Source organism: Colletotrichum phormii, assembly GCF_030913505.1.
Source record: "Colletotrichum phormii strain CBS 102054 chromosome Unknown BDP81scaffold_15, whole genome shotgun sequence".
Lineage (NCBI taxonomy): Eukaryota > Fungi > Ascomycota > Sordariomycetes > Glomerellales > Glomerellaceae > Colletotrichum > Colletotrichum phormii.
In genome coordinates this window covers 103002-127857 of record NW_026851457.1, presented here as the reverse complement: position 1 = coordinate 127857, position 24856 = coordinate 103002, and the positions used below count along the sequence as shown (strand labels likewise).

The 24856-nt window shown below is 51.6% G+C and overlaps 7 protein-coding genes across 7 annotated transcripts; 2 read left to right on the top strand and 5 right to left on the bottom strand.

The window, feature by feature from the left end:
- Positions 1-236: 236 nt before the first annotated feature.
- Positions 237-3216, top strand: BDP81DRAFT_432409 (uncharacterized protein). Its single transcript, XM_060590779.1, has one exon. The coding sequence runs from the start codon at positions 271-273 to the stop codon at positions 3034-3036; it is 2766 nt and encodes a 921-aa protein (XP_060442837.1). The 5' UTR covers positions 237-270; the 3' UTR covers positions 3037-3216.
- Positions 3217-6623: 3407 nt separating this feature from the next.
- On the bottom strand, positions 6624-7612 carry BDP81DRAFT_378392 (uncharacterized protein). The gene is made up of 2 exons (XM_060586795.1): positions 7056-7612; positions 6624-6990 (listed from the first exon to the last, which is right to left on the bottom strand). The coding sequence occupies exons 1-2, from the start codon at positions 7523-7525 to the stop codon at positions 6948-6950; spliced, it is 513 nt and encodes a 170-aa protein (XP_060442836.1). The 5' UTR covers positions 7526-7612; the 3' UTR covers positions 6624-6947.
- A 1538-nt stretch (positions 7613-9150) lies between these two features.
- On the top strand, positions 9151-10813 carry BDP81DRAFT_493452 (uncharacterized protein). The gene is made up of 2 exons (XM_060595356.1): positions 9151-9843; positions 10033-10813. The coding sequence occupies exons 1-2, from the start codon at positions 9349-9351 to the stop codon at positions 10537-10539; spliced, it is 1002 nt and encodes a 333-aa protein (XP_060442835.1). The 5' UTR covers positions 9151-9348; the 3' UTR covers positions 10540-10813.
- Positions 10814-10858: 45 nt separating this feature from the next.
- Positions 10859-12040, bottom strand: BDP81DRAFT_396222 (uncharacterized protein; the record flags this gene model as incomplete). The annotated part of the gene is made up of 2 exons (XM_060588156.1): positions 10859-11352; positions 11416-12040. The coding sequence occupies 2 exons, from the start codon at positions 12038-12040 to the stop codon at positions 10859-10861; spliced, it is 1119 nt and encodes a 372-aa protein (XP_060442834.1).
- Positions 12041-15003: 2963 nt separating this feature from the next.
- BDP81DRAFT_451474 (transmembrane amino acid transporter) lies at positions 15004-16631 on the bottom strand (the record flags this gene model as incomplete). Its single annotated transcript, XM_060592632.1, has 5 exons — positions 15004-15426; positions 15480-15871; positions 15932-16123; positions 16174-16435; positions 16491-16631. The coding sequence occupies 5 exons, from the start codon at positions 16629-16631 to the stop codon at positions 15004-15006; spliced, it is 1410 nt and encodes a 469-aa protein (XP_060442833.1).
- Positions 16632-17823: 1192 nt separating this feature from the next.
- Positions 17824-18610, bottom strand: BDP81DRAFT_269678 (Chloroperoxidase; the record flags this gene model as incomplete). Its single annotated transcript, XM_060582921.1, has 4 exons — positions 17824-17858; positions 17913-18246; positions 18327-18508; positions 18571-18610. Coding segments are annotated over 4 exons (591 nt in total), but the record flags the coding sequence as incomplete, so codon positions are not given.
- Positions 18611-21429: 2819 nt separating this feature from the next.
- On the bottom strand, positions 21430-23993 carry BDP81DRAFT_462703 (fungal-specific transcription factor domain-containing protein; the record flags this gene model as incomplete). Its single annotated transcript, XM_060593931.1, has 5 exons — positions 21430-21903; positions 21957-22239; positions 22299-22373; positions 22441-23510; positions 23586-23993. 5 exons carry the CDS (start codon positions 23991-23993, stop codon positions 21430-21432), a joined length of 2310 nt encoding a protein of 769 aa, XP_060442831.1.
- Positions 23994-24856: the final 863 nt, after the last annotated feature.

Genomic DNA, 24856 nt, shown 5'->3' with positions numbered 1-24856 from the left:
GAGATCGCGTCGGGCCAAGTCTGAAGGCAATCATCCGTCCACTCCCACGACTCGAGATCACCGCACCGGATGATGCCATCCCCAGGCTGTGCTGCGAGCCAAGATTCGGCGGACCACGCGGTCGACTTGATGACATTTTCTTTCGCCTGCCGTTGTCCCGAAGTCGTAGTAGGCTCTTATTAGAGCAACGCGACCTCCGCGTCCTTTCGCAGTTGCTGCAACGAGGCACAGCTAGACGTCTTGAGTTCCTCACTCTTTGTTCTTCCAAGAATGTCTCGGCTCGTTCTTGGTCTCGTTGCCCTGACCGGCCTCATGGGCACGGCCAGCGCGCAACGCTTCGACAACACCACCAGCGACAGCGCCACCGTCAAATGGCTCGGCAGTACTCCCTCTTACACCCCCGGTACGACTTTCGGCTTGCCCTGGGCCCGCGGAAAATACTTTTCCAACTCGACCGAGTTCTCCCTCTCCAGTGGCGGCTTGCTGCAGACCTGGGTGACGGCATACTGGTCTGACGGCTCGATCAAATGGACCGGCCACGCGATCCCCGAGTCTGACACGATCCTGGACGAGTACACTGTCAGCGCATCCTCGTCGTCCAACTCGACAGCGCGCTTCTCTCGTGCCAGAAGACAGCAATCTGGCGGCCTGACGGTGGCCGACTCATTTGATGCCGTCAGTGTCGACACCGGCAAGCTCGCCATCACTTTCCCCAAGTCGGGTAATGCTGTGGTTGGCGAGATCAAGACCGCTTCTGGCAAGACTATCGGCCAGAACGGAAAGCTTGTGCTGCACTCTCAGTCCGGCGTCGAAGATCAGGCGGAATTGAAGGGTCAATCTGCCATCAACTACTTCAACTTCGAAAGCAATATTGAAGAGGTCACCGTCAGCAAGGACAGCACTGCTCGTGCCCTTGTCACAGTCCGTGGCAAGCACTCGGGCGAGGGTAGCCACGATGACTGGCTTCCCTTCATCCTCCGCTTCTACCTCTACCACAACTCCGAGGCTGTTCGTATCGTGCACACCGTCATCTACGATGGTAACGCCGAAGAGGACTTCATCTCTGGACTCGGCATCCGCTTTGAAGTTCCTCTCGAGGGCGAGGAGCAGTACAACCGCCACGTCAGAATCTCTGGCATCGACGGAGGTCTCCTGAGCGAAGCCGTGCAGGGCATCACCGGTCTCCGCAGAGACCCCGGTGTCGACATCCGCAGCGACCAGTTCGAGGGCGCGGAGCTCGCCGACCCCGCTACGTGGGATCAGAGAGTCACGACCAGACTCAAGTGGATTCCTACCTGGAGCGACTTCAGCTTGACACAGCTCTCCCCTGACGGCTTTACATTGAAGAAGCGCACCAAGGCTGGTCAGAGTTGGGTCAACATCCCCGGCGGCACTCGCTCGGGCGGTCTGGCATACCTCGGCGGTGCCACTAAGGGTGGTCTCGCCGTCGGCCTGCGCAACTTCTGGAAGCGTTACCCGACCGGCATCGACATCACCAACGCCGCCACGGACAAGGGTGAGATTACAATCTGGATCTACAGCCCTTCGGCGCCCGCTCTGGATATCCGCCCCTACCACGACGGCCTCGGCCAGGATACCTACGCGGAGCAGCTCGACGCTCTCGAAATCACCTACGAAGACTATGAGCCTGGCTTCAATAACCCCTACGGCGTCGCCCGAACCAACGAGATCTTCCTCTACGGCTTCGACCAGACCCCCAACCGCACCCTCATCGCCGACCTGACCGACCACACCAACAACCCGCCCGTTCTCTTCGGCGAACCTGAATACCTCGCCGAGACCAAGGCCATCGGCAACTACTGGGCCCCTCCGGCCGAGTCACCCTCAGGTCTCGCCGCTAACATCGAGAAGCACCTCGACTTCCTCTTCAAATTCTACGAGGGCCAGGTTGAGCAGCGCAAGTGGTACGGCTTCTGGGACCACGGCGACTTTATTCATGCCTACGACACGGACAGACACCAGTGGCGCTACGACATCGGAGGCTACGCGTGGGACAACTCGGAGCTCTCTCCCGACCTCTTCTTCTGGAACTACTTCCTCCGCACCGGCCGCGAGGACGTCTTCCGCTTCGCCGAAGCCCAGGTCCGCCACACGGGCGAGGTCGACGTCTACCACCTCGGCAAGTACAAGGGTCTCGGAACCCGCCACGGTGTTCAGCACTGGGGAGACAGCGCCAAGCAGGCCCGTATCTCAACGCCCCAGTACCGCAAGGTCTTCTTCTTCGTCACGGGCGGCGACGAGCGCACCGGCGAGCTGATTGAGGAGATCCTCGACACTGACAAGACCTACGGCGTTCTTGACCCCAACCGCAAGGTCCGCACCGACGGCTGGGTCCCGACTCCCAACTCTTCTGTCGCCGTCGGCCTCGGCACGGACTGGTCCTCCCTCGCTGCCTCCTGGCTCCTCGAGTGGGAACGTCGCGGCTCACGCTGGGAAGAGGCCCGCACGAAGCTCACCAACACCGCCGCCAGCATCGCCAAGCTCAAGAATGGCTTCGTCACGGGCTCTGGCCTGTATAACCTTGCCGACGGCACCCTCGGCCCCCCTCCCGCCGACCCCAACAACAACGGGACTGTTGCCGTCTCTCATCTATCTGCGGTCTTTGGCCTCATGGAGGTCGTTGCCGAGTTCATTGAGCATGCCGGCGAAGATGTCCCTGAAGGCTTTGAGCAGGCGTGGTACGACTACAGCTACTACTACAGCGCCAGCACCGCTGAGCAGACGGCGCGGTACGGCAAGGGATTCGGCAACACGAGTCTCAAGCAGGGACACTCTCGTCTCACTGCCTATGCTGCTCACCGCACGAACAATGCGACTCTCGCGGCTCGTGCTTGGAATGAGTTCTTCAACACGGATGGATTGAAGCAGTCCGCTCCTTGGAGCACTGTGCACTTCAACGGCAGCGATGTGTTGGCGCCAATTGACGAGGCGTCGTGGATCTCTACGAATGATGCTGCCTTGTATGGGCTGGCAGCCATCATTGACTTGGCTCTTGTCGGCGAATATCTTCAGTAGAGTATTTGAAGCGTTCGATCCCATTGCTGGGGACATTTTCTTGGTATAATTTCTTCGGGTGCGCAAACAATGCCCAACGCTGTAATTGCAAACAACCAACATGTACTTACTTATTCGTAACCTTTCATGTCTATACTTAATTCCATCTTTTCAACCTTGATGTTGAGATCTTGCATCTTACTAGTCGCTGCCTGTTGGTAGGCACACCGGTTACAAGTGATTGCTTCTCTCATTGTGACTAACTGCTAATATTTTGCCTTCAACCTTCGAAACAGACTGCTCTCCAATAATTTCATCTGTACAGTCCAGCTGTACCAAGTTCCATCTTGGCCATGTTATAAGATAAACGAAGGAATACTTCCAGTTGTTTTCCCAGTGGGACCCCTCGCAAGACAAGAAATAGGGTAGAGCTGGCAGCGTTCCAGCCGCACAAGGGGAGAAGCATGAGATTCAACCACAGAAATGTCAATCTCAGCATGACTTTCATGAGATTGAATAGCCCGAGGGTGTTTCTACCAGAAACAGAATGATCATGATGATAAGGCCGATTTGCCGAGGCTGGCTGGATCGTCTCAGAGACGCCAACTAGTGTGGCCTCGCTCTCCATTGTGTCTCTGGATTCCAGTGATGGTGCGATCAAAGGCATGCTCTCGTTGTTCACCTCGTGAAATAAGGGACTACTGGTGTCAGTTCTAAATTCGGAAATTGTCGGATTGTTTTGTCAAAACTGGGGTGATTCTAAGCGTACATGCGTCTTTCTGAGATTGGGTGAGGAGTCTAAATCAACAGTCGCTGTCCCAAGAGATAGTTCAAGCAGCAATTGACGATGTATCTGGCTGGAGAGGAGGTGGTTGAACAAGCTTTAGACGGGTGCAAGCTTTATTGTGGCCGGCTCGTGTGGCCAGGTATCAAAGTTTCTGTCATTTCTTCTCTCGCGAGTGGGAAGACATAAAGGTAGGAATTTATCCTCAAATCTTCAACACAACTCGCCGAGTGAGCTAACCACCCGAGACCCTTGCGTATCGTTTTTCGGGAACAGTGAATGTGTCAGGGATGATGAGCAACGGGTGACGCGCCACAGTAGATGCAGCTCGTTGGGAGTGGCACAGCGTCGGAAAAGAGTCTCACAGACTACATGGATTGCGCGGGTTGATCAAGATAAGTCCTTCTTCGGGGGCTTCACGTGTGACAAACGGATTGCTTTTGGCCGAATGTAGCACAACACAAAGCAGCTGGTTCGATATTAGTCACATGTGTGAGGTTGGTCACAAGGATCATTTAGCAATCAGCCGATGGATTGACCAAGACATTCATTATCGACCATGGGTACGTGTAATATGGATGGTAGAGGCCTCTTAATTCCACTTTGCTTAACGTACCTGCATAGCGAGCGACGCATCATAGCGAGCGACGCACGTCCTCCCAATTCTACCCTCTTCATCTTTAGGTCACCTTTTCTCCACGTACGAACATGCAATCCTCCTCAATTGAAAGTCGAATTACCCTTGCCCTCCAAGCTATTGAAAAAGACCCGAAAATGTCTATACGAAGAGCTGCCTCTATCTATGAGGTCCCTGAATCAACCCTCCGCCACCGACGCGCTGGACGCGTCGCACGAGGTGAAACACGACCAAATTCGATGAAGATGACTATAACAGAAGAGGAGGTGATTCTTGAACGAGTTATTGACCTAATCGATCGAGGGTTCCCTCCGCGACAAGAAGACGTACGAGAAATGGCCGACCAACTCCTAAACGCACGCGATGGGACGCGTACTGGACCGCGATGGGCAGAGAACTTCGTACGACGCGTCCCTGAATTGAAAATGCGGTTTCAACGTCGAATCGACTATCAGAGGGCCTTAGCTGAGGATCCTACGATTATACAAGGCTGGTTTGCACTTGTGCGAAACACAATTGCAAAGTATGGGATACAGGATAACGATATCTATAATTTTGACGAGACTGGTTTCCTGATGGGAATGCTATCGCACGCAAAGGTTGTTACGACTTCTGACCGTAAGGGAAGGCCTCGTACGAAACAGCCTGGCAATCGAGAATGGGTTTCTGTCATTCAGGGTGTATGTGCGGATGGCTGGGCGCTGCCTCCGTACGTCATCGTAAAGGGCAAATATCACCTCCTCTCGTGGTATATTAATGGCCAATTTCCAGCCACATGGCGTATCCATCCAAGCGAAAATGGATGGACGACAAATGATATTGGCCTAGATTGGCTAAAGCACTTTAATCAGTGTACAAGGACTCGTACGAAGGGCTCTTATCGCCTCTTGATCCTTGATGGCCATAATAGCCATAAATCGACTGACTTTGACGAATACTGCAAGGAACAAAACATTATTGCTCTTTGTATGCCTCCCCATTCATCACACGAGCTTCAGCCTCTTGATGTTGGGTGCTTTAGCCCGTTAAAGTACTCGTACGGTAAGGAAATCGAGAAGATGATGCGGATACAGATTTCCCATAGTACAAAGGATGACTTCTTTCCTGCCTTTAAAGCAGCATTCTTTACTTCCATGGGCGAAAATAACGTACGAGCTGGTTTTAGGCAGGCAGGCCTTGTACCTTTTAACCCTGAAGTGGTTATTTCTCGCTTGGATTTCAAGCCAAAGACGCCAACACCATCAAACTCACGGTCAAGCAGCCAAGGCTCCTGGGACCCAAGGACACCAATTACAGCACTAGAGGGCGTACGAAGTGCTACCTCCCTTAAAAGGAAGATCCAAGCACATCAAGGTAGCTCACCAACACCAATGTACGAAGTAATTGACTTCCAGGCCAGAGGTATTAGCAAGTTAGCCCATAGGCTTGCTATTATTGAGGCTGAGAACCGTAAGCTTCGTACGGGGATAGAGGTACTAAGTAAGCGCCGGAGGGCAAAAAAGACCCGGCTACGTCTTGGAGGGTCACTTAATAGTGCTGAAGCAGAGGCACTACAAGTAGAGAAGGGTGGTGTTAATGCTGGAGGAGAGAATAACCCTCAGAAGGAGGGTCGTACGGAAGGTGCTGAACCACGCGCGCGACGATGTGGTAATTGCGGGAAGCCTGGACATAACGCACGAACCTGTGAAGTGGTTTGGGATAGTAATGAGGAAGAGGGTGATATATAGTTTTAATTGATTTCGTACGTTGTGGCTAAGTTAACTTATACATAAGGTAGAAAGGTTTGAGAGAGTGCGTCGCTCGCTATGATGCGTCGCTCGCTATGCAGGTACGTTATCTATCGTGGATATTACAATCAGGTATGCAATCATGCAAGTTTCGATGCTTCATCGTACCTTGGCGCAGCACTGCTGCTGGATATTATCGTCTATGGTTGGCACTGCTTAGGGGCCTCGAGGTGTCGCGAGGAGACATATACGTGTTTAGGGGGCGATTTTGGGGTCTCGGAAGGCTGCGCCGCTCAAGACACAGGGGTCTGAGTACCTGAAGGGAATCAGCCATTAGAGTGCGTCAGCCTGTGGCTCAAGGTCGAATATGTGCTATTTTTGGGTCACACTTTTGTGGCTTGATTCTTGCCATTTACATTTTCAGTTCGCATGTTGATTCACGGAGTTGAAGGTGACATGAGTTGAATCAAGCAGTGGTACTTGTATTAGATTGTTCAAGGACTGACTGTAGCTGCATCTGCTAACACAACTCCACGACCCATTGGCGTAGATAGCCAGTACCGACGACCATTTACTATTAATATGAAGCTTCTTTTACTTTTGATGCCAAGAACTATCATATAGCATCCACGCCTGGCATTTCTCATGGCGGTATATGAGCAAAGGCCGACTGTATTGATTGAGGCCGCGATGATCTGAGTAGTCTCCCAAAGCGCAAGTTCCTTCAAACCCATGCCTGGAGCAATGTACTAATGTACTCTCATGATCCTTGACTGCTCTCCCATCATGTTTTGGAGTGCACTTCGCCAGCCTCAAGATTGAAGCGGCTGAAGCAGAATCACACAGATTAGCAATCGAGAGTTGTTGTATGAAATAAGCTGGGGAGACGTACCACAACGGACATGTGTAAGCGTGCTTGAGGAGCCAAAGCTCGATGCAAGCCGAGCAGAAGACATGGCTGCACGGCAACTGTCCAACAACACTTCCAGCGACGAAGTCATCCAAGCAAACAGGACACGTCTTGGCTTCGGCGACCTTTGCAAACGACTCGAGCTTTCCGCAGGTCAGCTTTGCCATCCGTGCTTTCCTCGGTAGCCTGGGCAAGTCATAGGGGCTCAAAGACGACGGATCGGATGCATCATGCTGACTGCGGTGATGATTTGCCGTTGTAAGATGTAGAGAAGCTGGCGGTGGATGCCTCAGCTTTCTGATCTTCTTCCATCCGAAGAGGTAGAGCACGAGGCCGACTAATAGGGCGAATGCGACACAGAGCGCTGCTGCGACGGCACCTGGCTGCTTCTCAGGCACCCAGGTGGTTGAGGCATCTGTGACAGCGGCATCTGGAATGCTTGTCGGGCTCATACGGATGATTTCATGAGGAATGTGTTGACGAGGAAGTTAAATGACGGGAGGATATCAGGATGAGCGAAATCCAAACGGACCTGAACCGAAGTCCTGCTGTCCCGCGGTTTTTAAGTGCCATCGACTATGACTGATTTCACTGTTCTTCGTATCAACATTGCACAAGTCCAATCTCACCGACTCGAAAGCCATGTGATGTCTCGGTTGAGGGATTAAGATCCTCATGTTGCTGCGTGCATTGATATCTGGCTTGCCAGATCAGGTCTTCGGATGCAAAGGCATTCCATAGGCTTGGTGTCACGAATCAGCATATAGAGTAGCTCATGGAAATCGGGATCTCAACTGTGGTCTAATCAACTATGGAAAAGGGGAAAAGGGAAGCCCTCGAGGGAGCCCCTTTTGTATGCCCATACCCCTGTCTACCCCTTATCTCTACCCCTGAGATATCCACTGCTATACCTCTTTCGTGACACTTGGCAGCCGATTGGAATGGCGTTGACATTATTTGGGTCCTTTTGTGCCCGTTTCCCATGGGGAAGCAGTAGCCTGTAGGTAATTTTAACCTAATGGTTGTCCATCACCACCGAAACCGACCGTGTCTGTGTTGACCTTTTGTGTATGAGCGATTTTCTCTTGGCACTTAGGCCTCCCTGCATCTTCCGCAATCCGGCTAGGGCTTCGTGTAAGTGATTGTTGGGAGGCCGCCCGTCAGATTAAAGGAGAGTTACGACGTGAGTCACTGTTCTAACTGGCATTTGCTCTTGTTCAGCCAACTTTTTTCATCCAGGATGATAGCGCGTTACCTACGGTCATGTAATAAGAGGCATTTAATGTCAATCAGACGCACCACTGCGCGACAAGTGAATCCAATCGCGTTCGTTTCAAATGCTTACTGACAAAAGGAACGGGACAGGATTGATTGCAATTCGAAAGACCATGTCTCTGATTTACCTCCAGAAAGTACAATAGAAATGTGACACTCTTTGTTTCTCTGCATATTTGCTCTTAACCTTACGAATCGATAACTTGTTTCTAATCCCCCGGAAACATGGAGCAAATAGGCATCGTTGACTTTATTTTCAGGCACATGATACTAGACGTAACTACGTGCGGCCTATTGAACCCGAGGTCGATTCCGCCAGCGCGCACTTATTTGACGAGCAAAACAGGAGAAAAATGATGAGTTGCGAGAGGAAAGATGTAGTTGGAAGTGTCAAGGTAGGAGATGAGGGCCGGCAAGGCGAGGCGGCGCTTGATAAAGTGCTGGACAATAGTCAAGGCAGTGAAGGGCTTGATTGACCGAAAGTCCATTGATGGCATCGAGAGAAGATCCTTTAATGGTAGTCTTCTAGTAATCATGCAATCCAATTTAACAACACTCCAGTCTCTTTGAACAGCATTCTGACGCCCATGCTAGGGGGTTCCCAATGTTTTCAGAATACGTCGACGTCAATGACGCCACGATAGTCACAATATCTACGACTTCTCCGGCGATAGACGGGCATGGAGCTTAATATGGCGGGGGTTTAAGTTGCGAAGAAGACTGCTTCTAGCAGTGTTGCGTTTACCCACCATGGTGCAAAGTCTGTCAAAGGCTTGGTGCAAGTTGAGGTCACTAATATCATTGTCAATCTCTATGTCCACATACCCACTTGAGAAAGCTATCTTCGGAGCCCTATATAATAGTCATTTCGGTTCATTTTCATTGATCCGGAGCCAAGAACCATCACCACACATCTTACATCTTCCATCCCAGTCGCACAACACGTTTCTATCCGCAGAGTCATCCCGCCTTGAAAAACGGGACTACTTGAGCCGACAACATGGACCTTCTTCACGAGCTTGAGTCCATGGTAGTTACACAGCAGGACAACATCGAACCAGACTACGACGACATCAAGAGTTGGCAGTCCCTCTTCGGCTACACATACTCCGATGCCGCACAAAAGATCCAGGATCACAGGTCCAACTTCGCACGAGCGCAGGTATCCGATCTTCATTGGGAGATGGTTCGCGCAGAGAAGGAGGATCAAGGCTACGACAAGGAGTCGTACGAATATTCCTGCAGCCTCCCCAGGGCTCAGACGTCACATGGCGCCGAAAAGAGCACGAAGACCAAGAAGAAGAAGCCCAGCATCTACCTCCTTAAGCTAGAAGGTCCTTTCTCCACCTCCGAGGATGTCAAGATAGCATGCGGCACTTCTTCCATGCTGCTCTCGAGATTCACCGGCACCGACGACAACGGAGCCCCTGCCTCTTTCTGCAAGGTTGACGGAGCAACCAGGAAGATGATCCTCGATCACCTTTCCGATGTTGTCGTATGGTCACAATGTGGGCATCGAGATGTTTGATAGAGAACGGTTATCCATTGAAAGTAGAGAATAGGTAAGAGGCTTGCTCTGAAATAGGTGATGCGAGCGAGTGTGGGCCTCGGTGATTATGTAACCGAGGTCACGTGACGGGTAGTGAGGCCACAGATGGTTGAAGCCATCACGACAGATGTTGAGTCAACCTTCCAGCCCACATTCATCCGCTACTCAAAGGCGGAAAAGGCACTCTCCACCACCTCCATGCATCCAACCCTTGGATCCGAGGCTACCTTGCCCAATCACCGACCAAGCTTCGAGTCCGACCTCGAGTCTGATCAACGCCTCCTCCCAACCCAGGACCAGTACCCAGTCTGGTACTTCTTCTACGGCACCCTTGCGGACCCTTCCGTCCTGAAGAACCTGATTGGGATTGGAGAGCCCGTCTATAGTGCTGCAAAGGTTCGTGGTGGCCGTCTTGGTACCTGGGGTGGCAAGTACAAGGCTCTGGTGGATGCGCTGGCTTACGAGACAGGTTGTGTAGAGGGACACGCCTTCCTCATTACGAACAAAGATCAAGAGGATGCACTACAATGCTACGAAACTGACAACTACGAGGTTGTCCGGTGCATGATAGAATTAGAAGGACAGAAGGAGGAGAAGGTCAGGGGACTTACGTTCCGATTCATCGGGGATACGGATCCTTGATATGAGTGGGAGAGTTCAAGGACCCGAGCCCGCGGATAGAGAAGATAACGAAGAGCATGTCACTATTGTTATATTGACGGTAGAAGACTGGTCGACCAATATCAGACCATCTCCACGACATGAGGAAATCGACTCCTTTAGGTCAAGGAGAAAGAAGAATGCGCCTGGAGCGTATACTGGTGAACCGACAATGCGTCAAACATCACCGTGCATGCCGAAGAGAATATGGTGCGCTAGATAGGAATTGAGGCCATCTCTGCCACAGACTCCAAACACGTTCTCATGCTTGAAGGTGGTCTGGTCACAAACGTTATTAATGCTACTTAGAGAGGCCCGTCTTTTGCGCCTGCTTTTGCAGATACTCCTTATGTTTTGGCTGAACAAAGCTCATATCCCCCCTCAGCATCAGAGACCTCTCCACACCCTCCCGCAGTCCAGACTGCAACACATGCTCGCAAGCGCTCAATGTGAAGCCAAACCGCGGATGCGTCGTCTGCCCGAAACTAAACGATGTCGACGACGGATGAGAGAAGGCCGAGTGAACCGTGTACAACTCGAGCTTGAGCAGGACGGACTGAAGCGCCGAAGCGCTCCCGCGGTACGCCGAGACGGGGTCCGGGGCCGTGAGATCGATTGTTTGCGCCGCGAATGATCTAATAAGTGAGCCTAATAGAATGCTGTCGCACCGTTTGCCTCCCGTGGGATCTTGCGGCGATGACATGCATCGATCTCCGTGTTTTAGTGTCATGTAGAGGCTGGCGTAGGGTTCCAGGATGGTAGTGAGTAGAGTCTTCCGTATTGTCGTGGCGTCATCTAGGACATCTGTCAGTGATTTCCATTGCGGAGTGCTCACTCATCAGAAACTAGGATACGTACCAACGAAGCCAGACGGGAATAGACATTCTATGTTGCAAAGCTTGTATGAGTAAGTATCCCGGTTTTCTCCGCTATAACCAAACACCAGATCTTCGTTGTCGTCAACCAAACACTCGGTAGCAATCTTCATCGCCATAGTATTGAACATCAGGGCATCTCCAAGTTCATAAGCAACACCGAGAAGTAGCGGATTTTGCATGCTTGTCTTGACAGACTCCATCCATCCGCGGGCCCACGGACGCGCAATGCTGGTCGCGTCATATTTCTCAGTGATAACAAGAAACTGGTACAACCATGTGAGATCGAGGTGTTCAGGGACTTTTTCAAATCGCCCATGTGAAATATCGAGCAGCAACTCCAATGCCTCTTGCCGGTCGTCGGGCAGTTCCACAGTCCAATCTCGCTGGGCGTCGGCCATATGTGGTCGCGATTCAGCGAAGCCGCCATAGAGCATCTTTCGAAAGAAGGTCGAGGCCCTCGCGAGCGCTTTGGAACATACAAAGTAGTTTTTGGGCTTTTCTTCCACGTCTTCTCCTACAAAGAGATAGAGGTCCCCGTTGGAGTCGATTACATCCAGGCCGCCAAGACTTCGGATCGCCGGCTGGTGGTCGGGATCTTGGTCCATTGTCGTCATGACACTGAGGAACTCTGGAGGGCGGTCATCGACTCTTGCCGTGGTTGGTTGGGCTAAGAATTGGCATGTGTTTGTCAGATGAACTTTCCGAGTTGTTCTGACTGGTTCAAATCAACCCAAGTCTGATCGTGGGGGGATCACCAGGTTGACCCCAGCCTGAATTGTTCACACAGAGACGTTCCAAAGGTGGTCAGATTGTGGCCAGTGCACGTCACAGAGGTCGTACAACGGAGAAGAAGGGAGTGTTTTGAAGTCGGTCGATAACAACTTGGGTAGAGGGCGGGAATAAGTCTCGGTTGTCTCCGTATGTGGGTGAGCAATGAGCCGGGGGTTGGATCTCGTAATCTAACTGAATAGTGACATGGTCTATCCAAAGAAGCAGAGACCATTCGTTCAACGGAACTCTCATAGAAAGGCTAGGCTCGGAAACTGATGGCTTCGAGTCCGTCCCTGGAGCAAATGTTATACGGGCGATCGGCACCATCCCGGCCCCCGAGGCCCCCGCGCGCATGGCAAACCCACCTTGAAAACGTCCAATGGCGCCTCGCGTCTCGGAGCGCCCAGTCCCGTCACGGCATCCCACCCCTGTGCGGCGCGGCGCGGGACGCTTTGCTGACCCCACAATCCGAGTGGTGTGCCGAGATTCTCTCACTCGGCGAGTTATTTGTCGGTGTTGGTATCACAGGCGTGATACATTTCCTCATGAGGGTGTATCTTCGGCAACAATCACGTCGATGTCCGTGATAATTGCTGTTGTTCTTATTTACATTGTGGGCAGGGGCCGATCGAAGTAGGTGTGGACGGCCTGTGTGGTTGCCCCACCTCAACCAGCCGTGATGACTAAGCCGGTTGTTCCACTTCGCCCAGGGCAGGCGCCAGCCAGCCCACGATACCTGCCCATTGCTCCTTATCAGCCTTGCCGTTCCGACAGTCGGGCATAGAGAAGTTCGGGTACATTAAGTCGACGGTGTCTTTTTCTTCCTCCTTCTTTCGCCTGACATAGAGGATCAACAGACGGATTTACTCATGATTGCTGCGTGCACAGGCCCGCAGCTAAGGTCACGAAGACTCATTTGGCACACGTTTGGTTCTGTTGGGCAGCGATTATCAGGTAGGGGGTCAATGGGATGTATTGATGAGTATGAAGAACGAGTGGCTATGGGAATATCCCGACTATCTATATAGTGAGTGGAAGACCCTTTATACTGGCATATCCTTGGCAAACTTAGTCATGCTTGTGTAAGACCATATTGTTTCATAGGCATAGTGTGACAATCGTTGTAACGAGTGTACTGGGATGGGCCTGACAGGTTCCTTGGATTTATGTATAAATATAAAGTAAGGTAGGGGAAAGAATGACGCTATAGCCTCAAACCAAACTGCTCAGATCAGTCTTTCCTCTTCCTAGATAATGGAATAATTTCACTTCACAAGGTACATACTTTAGTATTAAAGGCTACATCTTTGACAACGTATGGTTTTCGTGAATCCTTCAGCGGGGATGAACGTGCTTACGGGGACCACTATTGAAGAGCATATAAGGTATGTTATATTGTGAATATGTCTGTGAATACATTTGGTTATCGACGTTTTCGCTTCAGTATCTTCGTGGTCAACTCAATTCGAGCACGGGTCATTGGCCTTTTTGCTGCTTGATCGAGAGCTCAGGGCCAGCATAGCTTGTGAATTTACAGGATCTTATCTCTGTACACCAATTCCTCTTTCCCATTAGCTGGCTCGGTATGTACCCAGGTGTATTTTTCGTATCAATAAATGTATTTATCAAGAGATAAGCCCATCCTGGTCATCGAAAGTCACCTGCGCTAATATTATTGCCGAGCAGTTTCGGCATCCCACTCTCATTATGAATGGCATACCGTTCTGTTATCGTGTCCAGTTTGTGAGCGAACTATATCAAATCCCGATGTTCCTGGTTACCTACTTCTCTACTGTAGCATTACCGAATGATTATGTATACACATATGCTTTTCTCGCTCCCGTTGAGATGGAAAGAATCATGTCGAGATAGTTTGAACAACTTCTCTTTCTGATCGATCTCATCAGATCAAGAAGCCGGCGGTGTGGCCACCTGATGTGAGAGCGGGACTAAGTCTACGGTCGCGCAAAACGCACCGCACTCGCACTTGGGGGCCGACAGGCCCCGGTCTCCGCCGTGCGACGACGTTATCTATGCCACTTATTAACGTTGATAAGACTCAGATGCCATGGGTTAGAATCTCTTCTGCCCTGCTACACTGATGCTTTAGTAGTTTAGACACTCAGCAAGCACGGTATCTTCTTTCGCCTTAGGTCCGAGAAAACATAGGTTTGGTCCATAACATATCTATAATCATCGATTGACGAGGCTATCGTGACTTGTAGCTTTTGCAAGCGAGCGCAAGTTTATTCCCCCAGTCATTTCACCCCTGTAGTACATGCACCTGAACTCGAGTTTGTACTTTAGCTTACTTACATGTACTTACCTTACCTCACCTCGCCTACCTAGTAGTAAATAGACTGTTGGCCATCACCGTGGCTTATCCCGCCTGGGTCTAGAAGAGCAGAAGCTTCATTGGATAAAATAGGTGGTCAGATACATTGGCTTCTGTGACTGGTACTCCAGCTTGAAACCTAAAGTAGAAGGCCATCCCGACCAGTGGAGAAATAGATGGCAATGGAGATCGGAGATGCGGGAGGCTCCATCATCTGGCCGGGGTAGTCCAAGCCGGGCGGTGGGTCTCGGAGGTCGTATCTCTCCTCTAACATCTTCAGAAGTTAACATCAAGGGACGTTGAATGCCCGGCTGCTTTCTTCCAAAGTCACAGAACAGATTCCCTGACAGTATACGTACTTTAGGTATAATTAAATGCCACAAGTTTCTTCTGGTGGCCTGAGATACCGTTGAAGGCGGGATTTTTATTAATACTCAGCACTCTCATCTTCTGCCGGTAATATTATACAGAGTTCGAGTTATCTGCGCACGACCAAGCAGAGGAGCGGTTTGGTCCGTTGTAGTCATCGATAATTCCCATAATGGAACTGTAAGTCCCAGCAACCATCAAAAACGTTCCTGATACCACAACGAAAGCAGCCCAAACGCACATAGCGTACCATCTCAAGGTAGGGGTCTGTTTCCCTTTCGTCCAGTTGTCGTAGAACCACATGCAACCCATCGGCTGGAAACAAATCAGAGTGCCGAGGAGCGCACCGATGAGAGAGATGAGACTGTTAAATACGGGAATGCCGCTAGCAACCAAATATGCCACTAAAGCGACAGAAAAGGTACAGCCGATCCATGTTGCCCAATGAGTAAATGTGTTGGCTGTCAAGTGCTTTGAGCCTCTCAGGATTCGGACAAACATGTGCTTGCTGGGCAACTACAATCGATTAGCGTCCATTCGCTTCCTTGCAGCGGGATAAAGATATTTACATGAAGCAAGACAGCTGCAGAGACAATTAGTCCAGGTAGACCGAGCCCGTAGGCAACCTTCTTTACACTTGGCCCAGCAGAGCCGAGCGCGGGCGAAGAGACGTAGGAGCCGCAATAGTAGTAGACAACAGCGCCCACAGCCACATAGACGAGAGTGACAACGGACTGGCAGAGAATAAGAGCTCGGGTGTAGTGCTTAGGCTCGCGCATTTCCGCCACAATAGAGAAGAACGCTGGTGTGCCTGCGTACGAGAAAACGAGTGCGGAGATGGCGGCGATGGCTTCTGCGAAAGTGGGCGAGCCTACCAGCTTGAAATCCGACTTCCATGGAACATCTTTGGGTGCTGCCGCAGGTCGATCCTGCAGACCCACTGCGATGGTCACAGTGAGAACTGACGAGGTTGTTAAATACTACAAATTTCTTGGCAGTACATGTAAGGACGTAGGCTTACCAGCGACAATGATACTCGTCACACCGACCCATGCTAGCCAACTGATGCGTCCCAGCGTCCGCAGACTAGAAAAGCCGAAGCCAATGATCGCTGCAACGGCCACGAACACAGCAGTGCAGGTTGCGTGCATGAACAGAGCATTCAGGGCGATGGAAATACTCAGCATGGCTGACCCCGAGGTGAAGGTGAAGACTTGACAACATTAGTTGAGATCCTGCCGAAGGGCAGATAAGAAGACTCACAGAGACAAAACCCAGCACCGAATATTTCCCGGCCAATCCAACCAAACATCAACTCTCCAGCATCATCAACGCCGTAGACTTCGGGGTGACGGAGTTTGAAAGTACCGACAATGAAGTCGGACCAGGTAGTGATACCGCTGATTACGCAGATGAGGATAACTCCGGGAATTATTCCCATGGTGTCGAGGATGGAGGGGATGGATAGAACACCGAGTCCCATCTGGGTTTTCATCATCAAGACTGAAGTTCCGAGCCACCCAACCTAATACAAGTCAATTCCAACGCTCTCTCTCAATTTAAAAATGGGAGTCACAAACACTGCGGTAGTTAGGGCCATCTTCCGTGATCTCACCAAAGACAGCATCGTGGGCAATCGCGTTGTCTGCGGCGACAACCTTGCCCGTGTTCGACGGCGCCTCACCCAGCGAGCTATCCTTGATCTCTCTTGTTTCCGACATAGCGGTGCCTGAACGCAAGCACTCGACTTTCAAAGACTGGTCGAATCGGCGAGAACTGGGTCAACGAGTGGGAAAGACCAGGAAGGTGACGGTAGGATGAGCATATTATTATACTTATCGAAAATTCCCCAGATCATCCTGCAAGTTGCCGAGCATTTTTCCGGAGACATGAAAATTCTCCCCGCCTCGCGGGGTCGCTTCTTTTGATTGACACATTCTGTTATTAAATTTCAATGGAGTCGAGTGAAAATCCATTCTCGCGAGCCCGCCGGTATCGGAGCGTATAAGTCCGAGCCTTGGCGAGATTATATGGGCACTGACTGGGCAGTCGAAGGCTATCATTGATTAACGCCGTGATTTCTTCGTTAGATACTCGAGTTGAAGTCGAGGGGATTCAGCAACCCCGCGAATCCAAGATAAAGGCTACACGATAGCTTCTTGCCTGCGGAGAATTGGGTCCATCGCAGATAACATCCATCATTCGTTCCGCCCTAGATCCCGTAAAGGGTTGTCTGGGGAAGTGGAGACATAAATGGGAACAATCACCAATCAGACTCCGTTCTCGTTATGGCCTTCCTCTTTGGATTAGACGTTGATGAAGATATCTTCGTGTTAGTAAGAAATCCCCGGTTCTTTGGAACTAATTATGTCAAGGGCACGCAATATTACTTGCTAGGTCTTTCCGAGACTCTTGAGACCTTGAGACCCTGGGAAACTGGCGCTTGAAAGTACATGTAACGACTAATCGCCTACGAGTTCACGTAGGCCTCAGCGAGTGTGTGAGTGTTGGCCACGAGGGTCACCAACACATACGCACGCGATGGAGCTCGCATTCGAAATCCAGGTGTCGAACCCAATATTCTTGGAAATCAAATTTACTCTCTACCTAACTCTGAAAAGCGGAACCAGTGAAGAGTCTTCTTTTATGTGATCCACTTTTACCCGGCGGGATACGCAAATAAAATGAGACACTCCGAAGCTTCATATGACCTCTCCGTACCGCCAATGATCGAGTTGAACATCAAATAACGGTCCCAAAACTGCAATTGATGGTTTGACCATGAAATACTCTACTTGACTTTTGTCACGGTTGCGTTCTGTGGCGTGAACGTCAGAGGCACGTCCGCCGGGCTTTGAGCGATGATATTCTGCACAATGGGACCGAGTTGCGCATCAATAGTGTTTCGTTAGGGGACCAGCCAAGCTCGACGGGGAACCTCTCATTGCCTGGAGTTTGTTAGCTTCTCTTGCATTCATTAAGATTGCTTGCTTGCGACATACGGAAGAAGTACTCCAGGAACGTCCTGTTGGCAGCAGCAACGTCCGGGTCACCAAAGATTGCCAGGAAGAATGCGTTCTCGCCAACAATAACGGGGATCTGAGCATCGGTGATCGAGAAAGTCGGGTTGATGAGACTCATATCGAAAGCATGTCGAGCTCGAGCGTTTGCAATCATCTTAATGTTGATGGCCTCCTCGTCTCCAAAGTAGCTCACGAAGTTATCAAAAGTCCCCGTATCGAAAGAGTTGGTGGAGTCGAAGATGGCGTCTTTGCGAGAAAGACTGCCGTCATGCTCGATGACATTGTGTGCATGAAGCATTTTCAAGTCGAAGAACTTTCCGCAGGATTAGTAAAAAGCAATTCTCTCGTTGGAACCTTGAAGCCTCAGTGGTAAGCGAAGCAGTAACGACTCACAGTTGCATTGGGAGTAGGATTGACGACGAGGGCATTGTTGAAGATGTTGAGGGCGGGTGCTTCGGGGACGTTTAGCGCATCGTTGAGAGCCTTGATTAGGATATCCTTGGTGATGTTTCGGCCGTCATGGGGAACGAAACCATGATTGGAAAGAGTGTTCATAACCGGGCACGGTGCTCGTTCTACATTATTCCATCTAGTCAGTTTGGGCATGCAAATCGTATGGACGTGCCACGAGACTCACGATCATTAGCGCCCGGGGGACTCCAAGTGAAATGGTTCGGCTTCAGGGTGCCCCAAGATTCATTCCCTGTTTTTATTCCCTTCAGTCCTTTGCTAGGCGGCAGAGCGAAGCGAGTGTTCGGGTAGGCAAAGTGAGGGAAAGCCTGGACGACGGAGGCAGCCCCGATGATGGTTGGTAGAGGGAGATGCATGTCTTGGTCGGTTTTTGAGGTGATTCTTATCGGTAAACGAGGGACTGAAATGCTTCTGGTTCAAGGTGGCCTGTGATTAAGCGGTGATTCAAAATCTAGGTCTATTCTATACTGGCTGAAGGCAGCAATGGCTTTATATCATTCTCGATCGTTAGAATCGAATATCAATGCGCCCTATAATCTCTAATTGTAAATATGTTACTGGCTAGTTGCTCAACTGTCACTTGGGTCGACGAGAGCCTGTTACAGATGCTCTAGCTAATCGCAAGGTGGAACTGCACGACGAGTGCAGTGCTGCTGAGCCACAGACATGGATCCACTCGACAACGAAAACGAAAACGAAGATGAGGCTCATTTTTCGGCCATGATTGTCCCAGGTCGCTGTAAAAAAGATCATCGTTATCGTTCTCGTAGGGCTGATGGAATAGTGGCAGCCAATGTGATTCCAGGAGTTGTAATCTGCCAAGTACTATGCACTCAGTCCCACGTACGTTACCCGTGGCTCAGCACGCATTCTATCCTGCTGTTTGCTTGGCGCCAGCGAGGCCCAGCGCCGGTGTACATGTATTAGTCTGGGAACATAATAGGATTACGCCCTGTCAGAGAGACTTAATCAAGGGGAACCTAGCTGTGCCTTGACAAACCAGCAACTGACCTATTGACTCGATAGATCGCCTAGCCACACACATCTTAAAAAGAGCATACTATTATCTACTCAGACGGCTCTAAAGCCCCTAATGGTGCTACAGGGTTTGGCTTTGTGATATACCGAAACAACAAACGCATAGCCCAGGGCTGCGGCCGCCTCGGCCTAGCAGAAGTATTTGATGGTGAGGCTGAAGGGGCAAGGGCGGAGCTCCGACGGGACCTCCTTACCTCCCAGGGACAGCCTATACACATCTGCATCGATAACACTAGCGTTATCCAGGGGATACGCGGCGAGGCCCCAGACTCCTCCCAAGTAGCCTTCCTTGAAATACAAGAGGCAGTCAGTATATACGATATACAAACCCATTGGTCCCCAGGGCACCAAGGGATCAGAGGAAACGAGGAAGCAGACAGCCTAGCTAAGGAGGGCACAACCCTACCAACCCCTAGGGGCCAACTAGCTACCCTATCAGGGATCAAACGGCTTGCTAAAGAGCGTATACGGCGCCAATATAGGAAGTGGTGGCAGCGAGAAGCAACATCCCGTTATACCCAACTAGGGCTTAAGGCTACCCTCGCCTGCCCCCCTGAACTAGCTCTGCCACGGGCCATCCTTCACCATCTCCTAGCAGCCCGATCAGGCCATGGAGACTTCGAACAGTACCACCAACGTTTCAACCATAGAGAAGCACTGCTTACCTGCTCCTGCGGGGAGGCAAAGGCAGTAGACCATCTAGTCTACTGCCAAAAGACCCTAGTGAGGAGGTATCAGTGGCCTACCCTCCACCCTTCTAGTCCACTCGAGCCTATAGGACCTATAGGATCCCTGGAGCGGTACTATAAGGGGCTAATTACTGATCCTAAAGGCTTCCAGGCCTTTCTCTCCGTGACGGACTTCTTCCAGAAGATCTGCCCGCGGTACTAAGGACTAGGTCTTGACCTAGGCCCTACCAACGACCCCCTCCTCGTAGAGGATCTGACGGTCACAACGGAACTAGAGAACCAGCGGGTACTAGGGACGAACAGGACACATAGAAGCCCACGGGCAAGACTTGGAGGACGTTAGGAAGAGGCGTGTACTGTAGAGTATGTAGCTTGAGCCTGCGGCCCTCCACGCCATATACCCCTCGGGAGGTCGGCGTCTGGGTGACATCCGACGGGAAGTTGAGAAACTCCGAGATCACTGTCTGCCTTACCAACTAAAGTATGTGGTTCCCAACCGAACCTGCGGTTAAGATCTTTTCCCCGAGGAACTGGCACGGGGAAGCTTGGCTACTGGGATGATGATCTAGCTTAGTAATAGTAGTAGCCACTTAAGGCAGCCGGAATACGAAGCATCTATTCATGCATAAAGTTGAAACTGCGGGCTGACTACCTAGTCGTTTTCGAAAACATGGTCCTTTAGCAATCAACGACTCATGATTCGCAGGAACAATGATAGCTTCATTCGCTGGATATGTTCACATGGCTCAGGCGAGGACTGCTTAGAGTTGAACCCTAAAGCCTCTGCCTTAGTTGCTCTCATTATGACCGGGTCATAGTTGCAATGAACTCTTCCTGGAACTTGTCACCGGTCTTCTAGTCTCCACCAGACGTCATGATATCCAACGACGCCCTCTCATCAATCTACTCCGCCACTATTTACACTGCTCCGCTCTGCTTCGTGCAGCGTTCTCGGAGTACATAGGCTCCAAGATACCAGAGGAGATCTCGACTTGCTTGGCGGAATTAGGCTCCCAGCGCTTCCGAGCTCCCATATCGAAGGCGGACCTACCATCTGATTGCCTTACTCGTGTCTCCCAACAAGAAAGCAGAGAAAACCCCTATCTACCTTATATCGTCATGTCTCATCAAGCAGGCAGGGTGTTTACGTCCTGTTGCTACATCAAACCTTGCACCTCCTCGAATCCTTGACGAGGCATAGAGATAGAATCTCGACGCTGATCAATCCAGATTTGCTGCGGTGAAGGCAAGCTAGTACGGGGTCCAAGGTGAAGGTCCCACAGATCATGTAGTAGGCTTCACTGTGGCTGGTACTGATCGGAGAGAAGATGCGAGAAGCACGCCCAGTCCCATCCGATTCCATCAGACAGACTAGGCGACCATTCGTCGCCAGCCATGGGCATCGCGCCAAACGAGTCGAATCCAAACTCGGTTCCGCCAGAAAGACCGTTTCCTTGGTTGTAGAAGGGCATTGTAGAACCAGGCACGTTGACACCTGATTCCCTGCGACGGCTGTCGTCACTGCCAGACCATTGAGCATCTACCGATCTGGGGGTCGGTGTCTCCCCAGCGTTCTGCCAAGGGCTGGTGTCCGGCATTGATCTCGGAGTCATGGATGGCAAGGTAGTTGTTGTCCGGTTATCTGACGATCCGGGCGTCGGTAACCCTTTGTGTAGAAACGAGTCGAGCTTTTGTAGTAGCATGTCCAGTAAGCCGTCGCCCCGAAGCCTTGTGTATATCTCTCTCATAGAGTCTGAGGCGGTTTGGATGAGCTTTAAGCATGTTAGTGACGTTAAGGAGGTCGCACAATAGCTAAGGTACTTACGTGTAGGTCCATGGTTGAGATGCGAGAGTCGGGGTGCGTTACGACGTGGACAGCTAGTGTTGAGAGAGCGTGGAGTGGTGCCAGAAGATTCGGGAGAATCGCATTCGACTTGGAGTCTACCGCTTCGACGACTATCCTTAGGACTTTTCGGGCGGCATTAGCCGCGAGAGCTTGTCCGTTCCGCATGATGTAGTCCCATGGCTTGCCTTTGGCGATCATGTCGGCGCCAGAAGTGATTGCCTCTTCACTAATTAGAAGACTGTTTCGCGAGAGGATCACGAGACTGCGATGCGTCGTGTTAGTGAGATGTATTTGATTCAATAGGACGAGAAGATCACTTACGCATTATTATAATGCATCGATATGAATGATGCGAAGGGGCACTGTTTTGAGCCGATCAAGATGTCTGATATCGGTCTGGAGCCCAACATCGTCAGCTTCACTCATTTACGTGTCGGCATTCATGGGGCACAGTCAATCGTACCTAAGCTCATCGGGCACTGATTCACCCCATCTCGTGAGGAGCAGCTGTGCCTCACCAGTAGTCTCCACCTTTTCAGCTATGATAGCTTGTAGTGCACCGTCTCGGAGTCCGTCTTCCTTCCGGCTAACGATAATAGCCTTTCTTCCGATTTCGCTGAGTATCCTCGCAAGGTTGACAGTCACAGCAAACGCCTTATCTTTTGACGAAGTACCATTGCCCGTGGGCATATCGACATGAGCTGGGTAGCACTCCTCGTCCTCTATTGAAGAAAGGCGGCCCAACTCGAACGCCAAGAACTTTTCAAAGGCATAGATGCCGAGCCAAAACGCCTTGCGCTCTTCATCATCGACAAAGTCCGGCCTCTTGTCGGGGCGGTTGGTCTTGCAGCCCCGACACGTCCGAGGTTTGTGCAGGCCCAGCGACATTGCGATGGAAACCCCCGTAGTGAGAATGTTCCAAGCCCCAGCGCACTCGTCATAGCAGTGAAGACACAACGCGAGAAGCGCCAACGATCTAACAGTCTCGACGCCGTTGACGGTGACGAGGTGGCCGATGAGGGTCTTGCAGTAAATCACATAGTCTCCGGGATCCAGTGTAGGTTCCTCAAGTGCCGCGGAAGCAAACGCGATAGACATGACGAGGTAAACCGAGACCAAGGCTGCTAGCCCTCGTGCCTCGGCGAAGTTTATCGGGCCGAGTTCCACGGCTGTGTCGATGTCCCGCATGAGACGGTCTGGGTTGAACAGAGGATAGACCATATTAATACCTTCGAGGTAGCGGGCAGCAAGCTCGCGGGCAACCTCTTTGGGGGGGAACGAGCAGGGTTCAGACGACAGAATGCGGTAAACCGGCGGCCTGTCTACACGTGTTGGCATGCCGCGCTTTTGTTGGATCCCTAGCCGACGCGCAGCAAGGTCCAGCCAATCGCCGAGGATCTCGACTGAGTTGTTCCCGCGGCTGGGACGTACTACAGGTAACTTCCCTTGATACTTGGGCGGGCCCGGGCAGGCGGGAGGCTCCTCGTCTTCCGGGATAATAGTAACGGCAGCATCCTTGGGAACCCTTAGCGGCTTCGGAAATGCTATCGTTGCGGACTTCGGGGCTGCTACCGAAGATGGCCGGGTATTGCTGTAGAGCAGCTCTACCAATGGTGAAGTCTTGGCGCGGGCGTCCGGCAGTGGCGGCACCGCCGGCGGCTCGGAGCTCTCGACTTCCTCTCGAGGCGAGTGTGGAGACGCGACGGCCGTCAGCGAATGCGTCAAGGACGCGCTGGATGCCCGGGACAGCTGACGCTTCGTCTCACGGCGCTGGACCTCAACGCCGGGCCTCCGGCGGTCCGTCGTGACGCACTCGATGCCGGCGTTGATGCAGGCCCTACACGAGGGCTTCTGCTCATCACAACGCGTCTTTCGGTTGCGGCAATAGTTGCAGGCGAAGTTGATACGCCGCCTCTTGGCCACCGACGCCGCCGAGGTGCCCTCGGAAGACTCGACGACCGCCGTAGACTCGGCAGCCGCGGGGGTGGGTACGGGGTGGTTCGTATATGATGACATTGCCGCGCGTTGCCTGTGTGGTGTGTGGAATGTCCTCACATAGTCGGAACCTGAGTATTCTCCACTGGGCTTGGCTGGAGTGGTACGCCTACTGGTTGCTGACTGGCTGGGTTGTTCGGGAGCTGGAGATGAGGGTCGGCTGGGTAGGTTGAGATGCCGAAGCGCGTCGTTATGAGGAGTACTTTGTGTTTCCGAAACGTGTAAAGACGGCACGGCCCAGGAAGAACGAGAACACTGAATGACTCGCGGAAGCGTTTCGGGAGGTTTTTTGGTGGTGGATACTGCGCAGGCCGACCGGCCCCTCATTCCGGTTGACGCGATGATCAGCTCGGAATAGTGGGGGAGGCAGAAGTTGGAGAATCTGACATGGCGTTTGCTATGATTCTTCACAACGACATGTCTGCTTGATCCGTAAGGCTCTGCAAGCGGTTAGACTCTTTAGATCTTCCCCATGGGGTTCACAATGCAGGCGAACATGGGGAGCAGTATCCGTACGGAGTTCATGTACGGATAGGCTTAGCCCCTGCTCTCGGTACGAATACTATTGGTCTCCGCGATGTTTATTACCATGGCCATCGGGAGTTGATGGGTCTGAGCCGAGCCGACAGCCCAATGAAGCTATTGTCTGATAATGGCGCTCCTTTGATTGGACCAAGTTGCACTACATAGAAGTACTCTATTGAGATGCAATAGAGTGAACGGGAACATCTAGTAGGATTATAGACAGCCGAGACAAGGAAATCAGTAATTATCAACAACCGCTCAGACACCAGCTTGTATATAGTCGCAGGCATGGAGCACTGTCAACCGGCCTGTGCCGACATCACGACTTTTGAGTTTACTGCTCTGGTCTGTGCTGCGAC

Coding starts and splice junctions, on each gene's coding strand:
- BDP81DRAFT_378392 (XM_060586795.1), bottom strand. CDS start 7,525: ATGAGCCCGACAAGCATTCCAGATGCCGCTGTCACAGATGCCTCAACC. Junction 6,991..7,055: donor GCTTACACATGTCCGTTGTG/GTACGTCTCCCC, acceptor ATTCTGCTTCAG/CCGCTTCAATCTTGAGGCTG.
- BDP81DRAFT_432409 (XM_060590779.1), top strand. CDS start 271: ATGTCTCGGCTCGTTCTTGGTCTCGTTGCCCTGACCGGCCTCATGGGC.
- BDP81DRAFT_493452 (XM_060595356.1), top strand. CDS start 9,349: ATGGACCTTCTTCACGAGCTTGAGTCCATGGTAGTTACACAGCAGGAC. Junction 9,844..10,032: donor ATCACCTTTCCGATGTTGTC/GTATGGTCACAA, acceptor ACAGATGTTGAG/TCAACCTTCCAGCCCACATT.